The 16402-nt window shown below is 45.4% G+C and overlaps 1 protein-coding gene across 1 annotated transcript; it reads right to left on the reverse strand.

The window, feature by feature from the left end:
- Window positions 1–14460, reverse strand: hnf1ba (HNF1 homeobox Ba). Its single transcript, XM_056283883.1, has 10 exons — window positions 14090–14460; window positions 11621–11820; window positions 11025–11292; window positions 10685–10908; window positions 5956–6110; window positions 4405–4531; window positions 3797–3979; window positions 2596–2714; window positions 2011–2055; window positions 1–428 (listed from the first exon to the last, which is right to left on the reverse strand). The coding sequence occupies exons 1-10, from the start codon at window positions 14458–14460 to the stop codon at window positions 408–410; spliced, it is 1713 nt and encodes a 570-aa protein (XP_056139858.1). The 3' UTR covers window positions 1–407.
- Window positions 14461–16402: the final 1942 nt, after the last annotated feature.

Here is a 16402-nt window from a genome sequence, read left to right on the forward strand (position 1 = left end):
TTGCTGCTCAATTTGGTTTTGTTCTTTAGGTATATCACGAATGGGACGAGTGTCTCTCAGTGAATGAACTTTTTTTTTTCCAAAGGAATGGAAAGTGAACACTGTTTTCAAAGATTGGGGTTCTAGATAAAAAAAAAAGAAGAAGAAAGAAATCATCCATCCTTGTTGATCATTTTGTGTGTGATGAAGTAAATCCAGTCTGCTCGCTTTCGGGTGTCTTGTGCTGAAAGTCTGTGCCGCGCGTGTTTCTTTCTCCCTCTCGTTTTTCGCCAACCCTCTTCATTTGTTGACCGACTCATCGTACAGCGTGCGGTTGCCGGTTATTAAGAGTTGTCACGGTTACGGCGGCGAGAGGATGGAAAAATGTGCTCTGGTTGCCGAGCACCGGGGAAGTCAGGTGTGCACTCTCACCACGCTTGAAGAGGACACTGTAAAGAGAGAGGAAGGGGGGGGGGTCAGACAACATAGGTGTTTATGTTAACTAACACACACACACCAAATACAGGAATTATTCCCTGAAAGTGATCTGCCAAATGAAATCTATACTATATATATATATGTATAAACACCCCTGCACCTTTATGTGCCACACCTGACTAAATACACTCCTCATCCCTCTTCTGCTGACTCTGAAAAGCATTGTTTCCCTTGAAACTACAGTCTCTTTTTGATTTTGTTTGTGGATTTTTTTTTGTTTTTTTTCCTCTCTCTGGAAGAGGTGGAGGCAGCTGACCCTTTTGTGACCCCAAGTCCAGCAAATAGCCTTACCTGATAAAGGTGATCTGTGCCTAAGACCACTGTCATTAGACACTGGCCTCTAAGTCGAGGAAAGTTTTAAATAAGCTCAGGTGTAACTGGAGGGGGAGGGGGTGGGGGGACTTGGCGAGGGGGGGGGGTGTCTTGGTAAATAAGAGAGTTATAAAGCCTGAGTATGTTGGCCATGTCACGAGAAGAGCCCACAACCTTCTCTCTAGTCTGTCCTGTCCAAACAAAGCCCTGATAAGAGACTAGCGAGATGAGCCTGCAAGCAGATCACTCCCTTAATTCTGGTTTTGTGGAAAGAAAAAAAAACCACAACGTTAACCGACGAGTCACAGTGAACAGCTGTTCTCATTTTCTTTAGCTATTGGAAGATGTGTTTAGATTTAAAAAAAAAAATCACAGATTAATGCCAGGGCAGGTGCCAAGGTGCAGAGTATATAAAAAAAGAAAAGAAAAGCTAATTCTGTTTCAAATCCTGTGCCAGCACAAAACTACCCAGAAGACCCGTTTCATCCTGGAGAGGCGAAGCAAGCACCCCCGACACCCCCCACCCCACCCCACCCCGTTCTGAGCTATTGTCCCATCGGCCCGTCCGCATGTCCACGGCAGAGCCACCACTCGGCTATCTTAGCGTGGGAAATTGAGCGTGTGAAAGCACCGGGGACTGCATTTCAGGCTAGAGCGATCACCGCAAGCAGGGAGAAGTAGGAAAGAGGAAGAGATGTAATTACCGAAAAAAAACCTAAAAAAAAAACACATCACCCCCTCCAATCCCCCGACCTCTCTGTAGCACGGAGGTAAGTAGCAGGACACAGGCTACAAGAACTTTGATTAACAGTGGGGCTCATTTCCTGATGGCGGAGGGCCGGGTCAGCCGGGCAGAGTCAGCTCTCTCACCAGGGAGAGGAAAGTGAAAGGAGGTAACATTAATCAAAGGCCGTTCGGGCTGAGGGCTCAGGTGATTGATTGGATGGGTCTTTGAAAGGAAATAGGAATTCTGAGGAGTATACGACATGTATATCCGTCTTTTCGTTTGGATTCCCCCTCAGACAAAAGCATTTCAACAGCACAAGGTCAAACCAAGTATCAACAATGCTCCAGAACCAAAGCTTTGTAAAATAAAAGTGAGAGTGACATCATTGTAGCCTTACAGTCTTGAAATGATTTGATTCAAACATGTGGGATTTCTTTTGTGATTATACCTAGTGCATTTAAACTATGTGACTCAACTAAGAAAATAGTATTTACCCAGGAGAGACTCCCGAGTTGCACCATCTTGTTTACTGGAGCGTCCTAATGTGACAGGAATTAAACAAGTCAACACTCAATCAAAACACACGCACGCGCGCGCGCACGCACGCACGCACGCATGCACACACACACACAAACACACACACACACACACACACACACACACACACACACTCTCTCTCCTCCCTGTTCTTGTCCAGCTCCTACTGGCATTACATACTCAGATTGTGTCGATTTCATGATGAGTATCGACTGAGGTTGTGAGAATGAGTAGTGCACACCGCTGAATGGTGAGTCAACTGATCAGTACAATAAAAGTTATCTATCATTTACTGAGACTTGCTAAGAAGCCATTGCACAGTGTAACCCAATGCAAAATGCAAGAATAGTACAAAAGCTACATCATATTGTAAGTCTTATACATATTGCTAATCGGAGCCGTGCTGTAGTGTGACTGAATCTTCTGAATTTGCCAAATGACATACAAAAAGAGGAACAAGGATGCAAAGGGAAGTGAGGGGCGGGGGAGGTGGAGAGAGATGCTGGCTGTGTAGTGTGAAGCTGGCTGGACGGAACACTGACCGGCTTGCTCGAGGACATGGAGCTTAGGGTGCTGATGCTGTTGGCGTCTGTGACAACCATGGCTGAGGGGAAGCGTGACGGGTGGGAGTATTGCGGGGGCTCCTGTTTGTGAGGGTACACTGCAAATGAAAATAAAACAGCAATGAGAAGAAGACAGAGACAGTTGTAATCTGAGCAGGATGAGCAAGTTCAATCAGGAAACTCTCGCTGACTGCCGATCTAGTTGGCCTTAGCCGAGTTTTAACTAACACAAATCTCTGCATGGAACTTCTTTGTCAAGGCTTTTTCTTGGTGGTTATCTCCTTACCTATCTCCTCTCTATTGTCCTTGTTTTTAGTCTCTGCCACATTATGTAGTTATTTCTCTGTTCTGTTATTTTCATATTTTTACCGTTTTACTGCCCTTACTGGTTTTATACTGTGTTTCGGAAAGCACTTTGTGTTATTATTATTATTATTATTCATTCATTATCCAAACCGCTTATCCTTACTCAGGGTCACGGGGATACTGAAGCCTAGCCCAGCAGTTATTTGGGTGGCAGGCAGGGAGACACCCTGGACAGGCTGCCAGACCATCATAAGGCCAACACACACACACACACACACACACACACACACACACACTAGTACGGCTGATTCACCTGACCTACATGTCTTTGGACTGTGGGAGGAAACCGGAGCACCCAGAGAAAACCCATGCAGACATGGGGAGAACATGCAAACTCCACACAGAGGACGACCCCCCCCCCCCAAGGTTGGACTACCCCAGGGCTGGAACCCAGGACCTTCTTGCTGTGAGGTGACTGCGCTAATCCCTGCGCCACCGTGTCGCCAATTATTATTATTATTATTATTATTATTAATCTATTATTTTTATTATTATTATTGCTGCTCGACCACCTCCACCCCACCCCATCACCTGATTGGATCTGCTTGATGTATTGTCATGTATGGGGGACTGCACTCCATGTTATTGATAGATTTAGTATAGTCTGGGTACAATCAGTATACAGTAAATCCATTCATTGCAAAAGCTTCAATTCATATTGCTATTCAAACCAGTAAAATATATACTTCAAATACGTGAGTTGTCCTGATTGAAATCAGGTATGACTGAAGCTTTGACAGTTGGTCTCATCGATATGCAAAGGCTCTCTCGAGGTCTTGAACGCAAAGGAGAGGACAGGAAGTTTGTTACTGACTGTGCGAGTGCGAGACGGTGGCCATGAACGGCTGCTGGCTCATGTGGCTGGGAGACTGCTGCATGAGGCTCTGCTGGTGGGGGCTGTGGAGCTGCTGGGAGAACTGTACTGGCTGCAGGGCTGCCAGACTACCCGCCACGCTGTTGATCACAGGCACTGTTTGGGACTGTGACGTGTTCAAACCTACCAAGAGACAACACGGTACCTCAGTGAAAATGCGGGAAAGCAAATCTTAGTGATGATAGTAAGAGTCTAGGTCAACACTTCAGTCCCTATCAGCATCAGGAAAAATGATTTTGCTTTTGGCTAACCCTCTGACTTCCCTGGAAAGGTGTTTGTGTGTGGGTGTGTGTGTGTGTGTGTGTGTTGGGGGGGGCAAGAAAGGAAAAGAGTTCCCCCATGGGAATCAATACAATATGAAATCAAGTTCAAATTAAGATAGTGTGAGAGGGAGGGGGTAGCAAATGACGACATGGAAGTACATCAGTGGTTTAAAAAAATGAATGTGACTATTTATCTTAGTAGTGGGTGAGCATGAGGTTCAAGTACTTTGTAATTCGATCACTAAGAGTGGATGACTGGCAATATAAAAGGGTAGAAGGACTCACTCTGTGCTATAGCCATGACTCCTGAAAGAGGCATTATGAGGTTCTGTGTCTGCTGATGTGTGTGATGGGAACTGTGGATGTTGGTCAGTGTGCTCACAGGCGGAAGTCCTCCACCGGAACCTGAAATCTAGGGGAAAAGATAAGTGGAAAAAAAATTGTGATACCAATTTGGTACCCGTAAAATGTGTTGTGGTACTACATCCAAAGCTGCTCAAGTTGCTGAGTGTCTGTTATGTAAATTCACAGAATTCATTTTCACAGTGAAACAGATGTCGCCTATGAAACAAGTTAGAGAGATAAATGTTTACTCAGTTCAGCGGCTTTTGTACAACAGTTTGCTTGTGTAACACTAGTCACACAGCACGCTAGCAAATACTGATAAGAAACAAAAGGTGAAGAAAAAAAATGCACTCAAAAAAATGCCAGCGTAGGAGACTTTATGTGTGTGTGTATATGTGTGTGTGTGTGTGTGTGTGTGTGTGTGTGTGTGTGTGTGTGTGTGTGTGTGTGTGTGTGCAATGCGTGTATGCATGTGTGCATGTGTGTGTCTTCGTGCATGCTGGGTGTACAAAAAAGGATGCATTTTCATGGTTTTGAGTCTGAAGATGTATACAAGCGAACATTTCAACAAATAGTGAGTTCATAATACATGCATGAATGTTTTATGTGTGGTATCCACATGTTGGTACATGCGCCTATGTGTACATCTGTAAAAACCTAAATGAGTGAAACACAGCCACCCAGCAGTAAAATGGATGTATAAAGATCAACATCCTCCCATTATAGTGGGACTGTGTCTATTTGGCTATACTGTCAACTGCCCCAAGAGTCGGGACAAGTCAGGGCACTCATCTATAGATAAGAAACTGTCAGCTCTGACCTACTGTGCAGGACACAGCCAGCCCCTCCCAGGGTACTCTGACTTTCACACTGGCTGAAAAGGGAGTTATAAACTAGCAATAAACTAGCAGGCAAGGTCAAGCTCATCAATATTCAACATGATATATGATATGCATTAAACTGCAATCTAATTTCTGTCTAAAAGATTGCATTACATCTTGACTGCAAGTCGCGGCGTAGTATATAATAAAAGGCTGCTGTGGTACCAGCAGTTGAGAGTTTCATTTTCACTGATCAAACATTAGACTAGGGCAGAGGGGAAAAAACTCATTCCTTTCTCTGAAGAAGAAGAAAAAAAAAGGCATAATCTCATGCTGGCGTCATTTTTCTGGCAGAACAAGCAACACTCCACCTGTGGCTCCTCTTTGCAGGGCATATAATCAATAATAGCAGAATGTTTCTTTGTCAGGTTTATTGGCTGAGCAATGAGCATTGCTGGTTCACCCTGGTGAAGGCAGTGCACGGGTTAAGCCATGATCTACCACCCTGATTCCAACCTCCAAACAGAACAGCACAATGCCCTAATTGTTGCCTCTTGCCAACGGGTCAATGGGAGTAGAGGGTTCAGCAGCCTGTTAGTACGTTTATGCTAAACGCAAGGCCCAGTCTTATCTAATCTGAGGCCAAGAGGGCCCAGGTGCGTTCACTCACCATCTTGGCGTCAGGTGACAGGAGACTGTGGCTGGGGTCCAATCCACCCGGAGACACCTGCTGTAGCACTGACTGGCTGGTGGCCATGGCGTTACTGCCATGGTGACTAATCGTTGTGGAAGAGGTGACCTCACCGGGTCCCTGGCTATACCGCACTGAAGATCAAGGATGGATGGCAGGAATACATTTACAGAGAGGGAGAGAGACAGAGAGAGTGAGAGAGAGAGAGAGAGAGAGAGAGAGAGAGAGAGAGAGAGAGAGAGAGAGAGAGAGAGAGAGAGAGAGAGAGAGAGAGAGAGAGAGAGAGAGAGAGAGAGAGAGAGATGAGAGAGAGAGAGAGAGAGAGAGAGAGAGAGCTTGTTACACACAGTTTTTCCTTTTGACTATCAACATCTGTATCATAGAATAACATGTGGGCCATTGAACAGATATATAAGATAGGAGTTTGGGCATTACTCTATGACTAACAAGTGTAACCATCACTCTGGGCAGCCAGACTCACCTGTTCTTTGACTCAGCCATGGGAGAACAGAGCAAACAAACACACTGACCCCACCACTAGTGCTATCGGATTGGCTCAGCCAAGGCCATCCAATGTGTACACGCACTCACAACAACAGCCCCGCAGAACACCCCTACCCTGCTCCCTCAACTCCCACCAGCCGGTTTAAGGTGGGGAGGAGTTGCCAGTATCCATACACCGACGCTCATGGGATGTTGTTAATTTTTTTCCTCACTATGATCCTGCTCCCATGTTGGTACTCACAGCACTCACAGGATTCCCCGACAAAGAAGTTGACGAGTTCTTTGGTGTCATAACCTAATCCCATGTCTAGACTTACGTGTTTTCTCTCAAGGGGGCCAAAGGAATAAACCCCCACCCCCACCAATCAAATGCCTGTTTGCCAATGCTGGTCCCCTCTGATACCAACAGAGTAAACATTACACAATTACAAGCAATGTCAAACACATTCTTATCCTGTGGTCTCAGCCTCACAGTGAGAGAGAGAGAGAGAGAGAGAGAGAGAGAGAGAGAGAGAGAGAGAGAGAGAGAGAGAGAGAGAGAGAGAGAGAGAGAGAGAGAGAGAGAGAGAGAGAGAGAGAGAGAGGAGAGAGAGAGAGAGAGGAGAGGAGAGAGAGAGAGAGAGAGAGAGAGAGAGAGAGAGCGGTCCCTCCCACAGCGGGTGCTCTGAGAGGCCTTAGGTGACAGTGTAGAGACAGACTCTGTTTGCACTCAGATCTCAGATCTTCCCAAAGCCCTCTGTCCCTGACCCAGGTATGTCAAGCTGAATCCTTGACAAGCAATTCATCAATACCCGACATAACTGACACTAAAGGTTACCCATGACAGGGCAGGATATAATGTTTGAATGGTAAACAATAAAATTCTTGTCACCATAAATAATTGTTATTCCCATTCCTATCACTATTACTATTACTATTACCAATGTTATGTGTCATTTTTATCAAATTCAGAAATAAAATCAAACTCATAATGTATCAATCAAGTATTGTTGCTGAAAACATGCACATGTTTGACATATTGCTTCTGATGTGCAAAATCTTTTTCACGTTACAGAGCCATATTTCAAATCCTACATTGTAAAACACAGGACACATAATTACAGTTAAGGGGCCATCAGACACCAAGACACTGGGACGTATTTCATCCACTAAGTACTTGTCCTCCATTTTGCCTCTCCCGCTACAAGGCTATAGAATATATAGAGCTCAGCTTGTCTTCAAGCAACGCACTAGCAACCTCAAAACACTCCACCATGCCTTGTAAACATCACCACAGAACAATAAAGCACTCCATTGGACTCATGACCCCCACTGCCGAACAATGGCACAGGACTCATAAACGTGCAGTTATCGCAGAGCTGGGCGACCTCTTAAAGTGTCAGGGGAGAGAAGGATGCTATTCAGGTCAGTTTCGTTCCTCTGTGTCCAGCAGTAATTCTAGCAGTAGGGAACCTCCGTGAACGCAAAGGGGGTTGCGACCATCTACTCAGATGCACTGGCTAGCTAGAAACAGCGGGAATGGCAGCCGCTGCTTTTGCAGATACTCTGCTGAAGGAGTCCCAGATTGAGGGAAACCGTCTAAAGCTAAACCATCACAACACAAACTAATCTTTATCAACAAGTTGTTTAAATGCCATGTAAATGATTAGAAAAACATATGATACATGAGCGTTTTCGATCGACGCCTGGCAAAGAATGGAAAAAGCCTTCCCTTAGGTATACACACATCTTTTAAAAGCAACGTTGAAGTGAGCAGAGGCTTGGGAAACAGGGGGAGGGCGAGAACTTGAGAAGGGGAGTGGTAGCATGGTAGCTGCTCCAGATTTAAAAGGCTCTTGCTCCCTGTGTGACCCATGTTATATCAAAGCCTACCTCCCCATCCTAAAGCAGTGCTCATTGTAGCGCCAATGCATATGATAGACCTCCTGGGTCTCTGCAGGGCATTTTCAGTCTTTGTGGCTCTCGGGGGAACATACAACAGTGCAAAGTAAAGGTCTGTTGTCCTTGTTTTCTAGCTAGCCTGAGGTGGCAGAAAATAGCACAACCCACGTAAAATCCCCCCCTACCACTGTGTCTGATTTGGAACTTCTTAGTCTGCTAGTTTTGCACTGCTGGAAATAAAAATAGCTTAGTTTACACTGCATTCATTTAGCATTTGTTTTTCAATTTCTATTTTTTTGCAGTTTTATTGAAAACAATTGTTATATATGACTAATAAACTGAATTGTTTATGTTAGCTCGGTTTTATTTCTGAAAGCAAGACAGGGTATGATCAAAACCGCTGGGCACGTTGTTTGACTATTTATCGAATTGTGACCAACCAGCCAATGAACCAAAACAAAATCAATGCAAACTTAAAGGTAAGTTTTTTTCCCCCTCTGAGCTGACTCAGCAGTGACCTCTCTCATATAACCGAGGGTGTGTTGCCGTGGGTGGAGGAGGGGGTTTCCTAGCTTTCGCTATGGGATAGAGAGGGGTCATCAGTCCTGTCTAGCCAGAAAAGAGCCAATACCCCAGCGGACAGCTCCTGCTGCTCCAGGTCTGTGCCCAGCCTCAACAACTACACTGATGACCATAAAGATGAGGAGGGGGTGGGTGGGTGTGTGTGGGGGGGGGTATGGGGGGCTGGGTGGTGAAACTAGTTCTCCCTTAAGACCCAGCAGATAAATGGACCTATGTTACAGTCACTGCAGTCCTCTAATACACCCCAGACAATGGCACCTCCTGCTGAAGCAGGGTATAGAGAGGGGCAGTCAGGGGAGCTCCTTATCAAAGGCCTGGGAGATGTAGTAGCAAAGGATTTTAATTGGCCATTAAGCATGCATAATACAGGCTGCACCCTAGCAACACGATGAGGTGCCCTGCTGGGATATTATTGTCCGGCCAGGGGCTGACACTGAAAAACAGCTGATGCTGTCGGCAGGATGCCAGCAGGGCACCTTGTAAGCAGCCAGCTAAGGGCTTCGGGGGAGAAAATAAAGTGTCTTCCACCACTGACCCTTCCCTTCTGGTTTTCCAGCCTCCCCACTCCATCCCCGCCCCCCTTCTACACCAAGCCTATCACTGACCCCACCAGCTTTGCAACCTGAGGTTAACGCCTGGTCAGGTGTTCAGGGTTAAAAAAAAAAACTCAAGCAAACAGGGAGTCTGCAAGCTGTACCAGTTGAACCAATGGTAAAAGAGCGAGACAAGACAAACGATTTGTTTTCTCTTCAAAGCTGACCTCGTGTTCTAACATGAGCAGACAACAATAGCTCTTGATTGAGTCTCTCAAATCACAGTTTTATAGAGGGGTGAGTGATGGCACGGGGGATAATGCTCTGTGAAGACTATCAACATTGTGTTTTTATGACATATACACCAGGTAGACTCAGTCAATACTCAATTACTGTGAATGTAAACAAAAAGTGGGGGGGTCAAATGGTCAGAGCTATAATACCTAGCATTTCCTTGTTTTGGCAACTCTGAACAGAGTCATTAGCAACCTGTGTGGGTAGAGGAAATGTGGAAATCAGGGCGATGCGTTGAGACAATTTAAAAGGTGGCTGTCCCTCTCCCTGACCCTGGACTGACCCTGGCCTGTCAGAGGATTGCCGCCCTTTGTGCCATGCTTCTCCATGCTGACTTTGGAGTGGAGATTGCAGGTACAATGTGGATTGTTCTCAGTGTGTTTCCAAAGATCAGAATAACAATGGCATTTGCTCAGCTCACTCATTCACTCACTCACTCAGTCTCATTGATCACTTGTCCTCTCTCTCTTTCTCTCTCTCTCTCTCCCTCTCTCTGATTTCATCAAGTGCACGTTTCCCTCTTCAGTTTTCTTGGTTGAGAAGAATAAATTCGTCTAACTATTGTTGTAAGATTGTTCTTAAATGGTAATATGAAGACAACATCATTGTAATTTTTGCAAATGACCTAAACCACATTCAACTTCTCCAATTTTGCAGTGACTGCCGCTGTGCAGTTTCTAGAGGAACTGCACACACAAAAAACACACTGAATTTCTTTATCAGCATACTTCATGAAAATTTTCACTATTATCCTTTCACTAAGGGTGCTGTGTGAGAGTCTGCACATGCCAAACATAAATAGAGGTCATCTATTGGCAAGAAATAGCTCAAATTAGTTCATCCTTGTCTGTCATGTGGCACATACTGTGCATGACACTGCACTACATGTAACGTGACACTACCTGGCATCTTACTGGGAGGAGATGCGCTGCTCTGTGGGTGGTGCGGGGAGCTGTGGGACAGCAAAGGGTTGATGCTGTGAGTTGGTGTGTTATAGGCGTCCATTGCCAACTTCTGCCTAAAAGCCTCCTCCTTACGCCTGTTCGCAAACCAGTTGTAGACTCGCACCTCTGTGACCAGGTTAGAGCCGAGGCCGTGAGCTTTAGATGGGGACACGCCTCTCTGGAGACACTCAGCTCTATGGGAAACCAAGGAGGATAGCATCAGTGAAAACAAGGAACGAATACGACGGGGGGTGGCTGAATAAAAGGTTTACCTTTCCCTATGTGGCTTCCCTATAAGTGTTTTCCTCACCTGTTGCACTCCTCCACCAATGCTTCCCTCTCCTCTTTACTGGGATTCTTCTGCCTTTCATAGGCCTGGTAGAGGATTTGTTGGGATGCGGGTCCCCATTTGAAACGGTTACGTCTCAATTTCTTGCAGGAGGGTTCAGTGCCAACCTCATCGCTAGGCTGCCCCATGCCCTGACCAGATGGGTTGAACTCTGGGAAAAAAAACACCGGATCCTGACTGCCTTTGTCTGTCATATTGCTGCCAGAACCTTGCACTGCCTGGTTGAACTCTGCAAAATAAAAAGAGGGACATTTAATTGAACTCAAAATCCATGTGGAATTCCTTTACTGAGAAAACAGACGGGGGTTATACTCAGACCGATAATAGCCTAGTAAAATAATTCATGAATGATGGGAAACAGAAAAGCGGCACGTTCAATTCATAATAAATCCTTGATTAATTTGAATCTAAAAAAAAATCTCGGTGCATCAGCGCACACAGTCAAAATGAAATGGGAAGTGACGTTGCGGCTTATTAAAATTCTTGGGGGGGGGGTTCTACCACCCGATAATAGCGCCTATAAGGGGGGCTGTGAGAAACTCCCAATTTTAACTTACGTCTGAGGATTTCCCGTTGCTTCCTGACGTACCAGGTGTAGAGAGCGGCTCTCTTCTGGGTTTTCATGGGTGTGCCTTTGTTGAGGTGCTGGGAGAGGTGAGACTGGTTGAGCCCCGTTATGTCCACCACCTCCCTCTGTGGGATGTTGTGCTGCTGCATGTACGCTTTGATCATGCGAGCGGCGCGCCACGGGTCCTCCCTTTAACACACACACACACACACACACACACACACACACACACACACACACACACACACGGTGGTTTATACCGAGGCCTGCACGCCGCCCCATAACATGGTCTGTCGTGCGTCCGAGCCCTGGGTCTCCGCAGGGCCTCGTCTTGTACAAAGGTTGTATAATAAGTAGGTTAAAACCCTCACAGACAAACCGATTAGCTAATCATTGCCGCCCGTTCAATGGGCTGTAAATACTTCCAGAGGTTAGCCCGTTAGTTTTGCCATCGAAGTTGACCATTTTTTTCCCGGTTGTGTCGCCTGTAATTTTGAATTCATCCTGGGGAAGAAAAAAAATCGTTTGAATTAGTTTATAGATTTGTTTTTCTCCCCTCCGTTCAACGGCTGCATCAGCATGGCAAGTGGCCGCTCGCGCCAGGTGTGCCGCTGCTAAGTGACCGGCGCCCTTCACTGCGGGGAACTTTCAGTTCTGTTGGATACCGTCGCTTTACAAACTAAACAAATAAAATCATACCGCCGCATTACAAGCTAAACAAATAAAATCAAACCCGTTAACTCTGTGAAAACCTGTCAAGACACACGTCGGATAACTGCTCTGAAGTGAGCACCTGTCCGCTCACAGTGAAGCCGCTATTCCACTACCGCGCCCGCACGCCTGAAAATGCCGTTTTCACCTTTATTAGACCGACATCACACGGACGGAACCAAAAAACTAAATAAAACAAAAAACACGATGTGTCGTTGTGAGAAATTTCTTTTTTTGCTCTCAATTAAAACACTTCGCCAAAAATACTTAAATCCGAGTAACTGCTAATTGCTGTCAGAAAACACATCTAATCAGGGGCCGTTTTAGTTTCGCCACTTTCACGCTAAGTAGGTGGTGAACGGGCAGGAAGGCCGCGGGTTAAGCCCGCAGCGGCATACTGAGAGCGGGGTCACTGAGCGAGCGCAGCGCCAAAAAATAAAAACCGTCTTATTGTCAGCGCGAGAATGTCATACGGGTATTATTCGACAGACGGTCAGAATAATATAACAACACGCTCGCGCTGCTCGATATGAATTAGACACGTACCTTGAGAAGAGATTAGCGGAGCAAGTGAGATGGATAATTACGGCAAAATCTACACGCCTCTGTTTGTTTTGGACAATGTTGAGGCGTACCTACATTTAAGTCTGTGGGTTAAGTGGGAGATGTTGGTTTATAACTTTTGACAATGAATAACCAGATCTCCATTCACCCTAATCACACGCCACTGTGTATCTTTCAGTTGATGATTTATAGAATAAAATTAATAATAACTTCGCTACACGTGGGTCCGTTTTGATTCACTTCCGGCGGGGGATCTCTTTCTGCACAAACAAAAAATGTAAACAAATTAATTAATTAATTAATTAATTTAAAAACCCCATAGTAATAAAATCGTTTTGGGGGGGGGTAAAATCGGAAATAACTGGATTACGTGGTGTGTTCTTTTCTCTTGATAGGTTTACTGACAGGCTGACTGAAGTACGAGAGACATAGAGAATAAGAGAAATATAGAAATATCTTAAATTTAGGTCAATATAAAATACATACAACAGAATTATGGTTTGGCGATAATTACGACTATAGCCTTATTATTATTATAACATTAGTAATATGATCATAGTATAATAATATTATTATATTATAATAATATTATGTTATTATTATTAGTATTATTAGTATTATTATATGAGTAATTTGTATCGATTTCTTCAGTAGGTGTCAGCGTCATTTCTATTTAAGTGTACTTTCGCTTTACGCAGCCCCACTGCCGGATTTTTATCGTTGTGACAGGTGGACTAAGTTAATAATAAATAGACCAGTTTAGTTGATATTTTGCTAAGGTAGGCCTAAAGAAATAATAATCCGTTTGGATAATTAGTAACCAGAATGAGAAAACAAAGTAGTGGCGGGTTGATTCAAACATGTAAACAGAGAGGAGACACGGGGCTGGCCGTCTGTGGACTATCACAGACTACTATCACGCAGGATACACATACAGTAGTGCGATATGCCACCTTCATACATGGCCCTGGTCCACTTCCCAGAAGGCTGTAAATCTATGCGGTGCGCTACGGAAATGAAACCGTATCGAATTAGCTAAGGTAGCTAACAGTTTTTCTTTATACAAACTCGAGGAGGAGGAGGAGGAGGAGGAGGAAGAGGAGGGGGGGTCAGACTTGGATGTTTTTCTCTTCCCCTCTGGAGGAATAAACGGGCCCATGGGGGGGGGGTGTATGGGACTTACGCTAACATACGGTCAACTTCTGCTCTCTGCTCCGCCGCCTCCTCCGTGTTGAGCGACTGCAGCTCCTTCAGTATGGGCGGCGTGTCGAAGTCGTCCCCGTCCTCCGAGCCCTCGTCCCCGGACAGCTTGCCCTTGCTGTGGCCGTTCGTCAGGTTGTGAAACACGGGCTTTGAGTCCGGCTCGCCCCCGTTCATCTTCGCGCTCGGCGGAGACATCTGCAAGTTCTCCAGTTTTACTCCAAAGCCCGCCGCGCTCGGCACCATATCGTCCAACGCTTGGATCAGAACGTCCTTGGTCACGCCGGAGTCCAACAAGGCGCTGAGGAGTTCCTGCTGCAGGGATGTCAGCTTGGATACCATTTTACACAACATTAAAAATGTGTCTTACACTGAAGAAAGGGAGGGGAAGATGAAGAGGGAGGAAGGGGGGAGGGGGAGGAGGGGAGAGAAAGAAAGAAGAAAATGTTGTTTTTTGATAATAAAAAAAAAGGTTGGTTCTTCCTTCCGTGTCCAGTGTTTGAGAGAATTTCCTACTTCTGACACCTGCTTCAAGCCCCACTTCCCTGTTGCTCATTTGCCATGATGCTTAGGCAGCGCAGGGAATATAAAACATGGTAATGAGTGGGCTGGCTGATGGGCCCCTTCATGCAAATCCTGCCAATAAGGCCAGTGAGGCTGAGGCAGACGTGTGTTTACACTGCAGCACTGTTGCTTTTATTGGCTCTTCTTATCAGCAAAACTTTGTTGGACTTTGGACTCTGTAGTATAAGCCATAAAGACTTTCAGGAGAGTCAAGCCCTACTTTTTGCCTTCACTTTTAAATGTTTTCTATTATTATTATTATTATTATTATTATTTGTACTATTATTATAGTTGTTGTTGTTGTTTCGTTTTCTTCTGCTTCTTTTCTTCTTCTTCTCCACTTTTCCAATGTCAAGTGCGTTGGCTGTTCGCATAAATTCGGCTCCTATTTTAAATTATCTTTATTTTCGTTTGATAATCTAATTGGTTTTATGTGTAGCCCAAACAACCGCACCTGCGAAAATAGACAGACATTTATCCACCCGACATTTTTTTTTCACTTTTTTTTTTTTGTGCGAATGACAGCAGTAGCCATTAGAGAGCTATAGCACGGGAACGGGTCACCGTGGCTCACTGGCAGCGGGCGCGGAGGGAGGGCATTTAAATAACCCCCTCGCGAGCGTTAAACCGGGTTTAACCCAGGCTCAGACAAGCCGGGGCCTCGACTCGGTCTGCGCCCATGTGATGCGTTTTACAGCGCGGTGTTCGGTGTATCGGCCAAACCTGGAAATGTCGCCTTTCAGTGTAGTATCAATGTGGTTGATCATTATTAGTAATAGGTTTTGGAGAGACTAAACATATTGGCACGCGGGCATTCATTCATTCATTCACGAGCCCACTCAGTCGGCGGGGCTTTTCAACACGACGCGCGACCAGCTTGCGTATCAGGCGTGTTCTCCAAAGGCTCGTTGATGGGTTTTTACCATTACGCGCTGCTCGATCGGTCGTCTGGAGGAGTTTTGGTGCTTTTGATGGTGTCGTGCAGTCGCTCTGCTTTCTTATCTCCGCTGCTGCTGTCACGTAACATTAAAACAGCAAGATGCACACCTCGCTGTCATTCAAACCGGTGTAAAATGACACTGTGCGTGTTACCTGGGTTCGTAATAAACCCGGGAGGAAACCGGTGAATCATTGCCTGCAGTCCTGCTTTCCTCAGGGACGATTCCGTTAAAAGGCTGAAATGTTGCTTTTTGGGAGCCAGATAAATTGATTGGGTTTCTCAATAGGAGCATCAACGACCTACATGCTGAACCTTTCCACACAGTAAGGAGGCCGGTTTAGGTGCATGCTAAATGTCTGCATCATGATGATGGAGCCTCATACACCTGCAGGAGAGTGTTACAAACGGACCTTTACGGCACTGACGTGCTCATGAATCAGGATCATGACAAACAACGTCGTCATTATCACACTGTCTGGACTCAGCTGTAAATTCATGAGCTGAAATCCTACATTTTTTTTTTATTTAAGGTCAACATTTTACCCCCCCCATCCCCCACCCAGAGCAATAAATACCAAAGGGTGCAACGAGACAAGCATGTTTCGTAAAGAAAACACTATGATGTACATATCCTGCCACTTTCACATGGTCCCATTTAAACCTGTCAACCATTAACAACAAATAATAACATCCAGCAAAAAAAATTTTTTTTTTCAAAACAGACCATCACGGCTGTTGTGAAAGCGGTCCGTGTGCTGGAGCGTGACAGGGAACATGGACAAACTGCTGCAT

The sequence above is a fragment of the Lampris incognitus genome, chromosome 7 (genome assembly GCF_029633865.1).
Source record: "Lampris incognitus isolate fLamInc1 chromosome 7, fLamInc1.hap2, whole genome shotgun sequence".
Lineage (NCBI taxonomy): Eukaryota > Metazoa > Chordata > Actinopteri > Lampriformes > Lampridae > Lampris > Lampris incognitus.

What these genes read in the sequence shown, in the direction of transcription:
- hnf1ba (XM_056283883.1), bottom strand. Translation starts at nt 14,460, where the DNA reads ATGTTGTGTAAAATGGTATCCAAGCTGACATCCCTGCAGCAGGAACTC. An exon ending in GAGCAGCGCATCTCCTCCCA is followed by an intron (nt 6,111 to 10,684) that starts GTAAGATGCCAG and finishes CTTGATCTTCAG; the next exon opens with TGCGGTATAGCCAGGGACCC. An exon ending in AACTCGGGAGTCTCTCCTGG is followed by an intron (nt 429 to 2,010) that starts GTAAATACTATT and finishes CTCTCTTTACAG; the next exon opens with TGTCCTCTTCAAGCGTGGTG.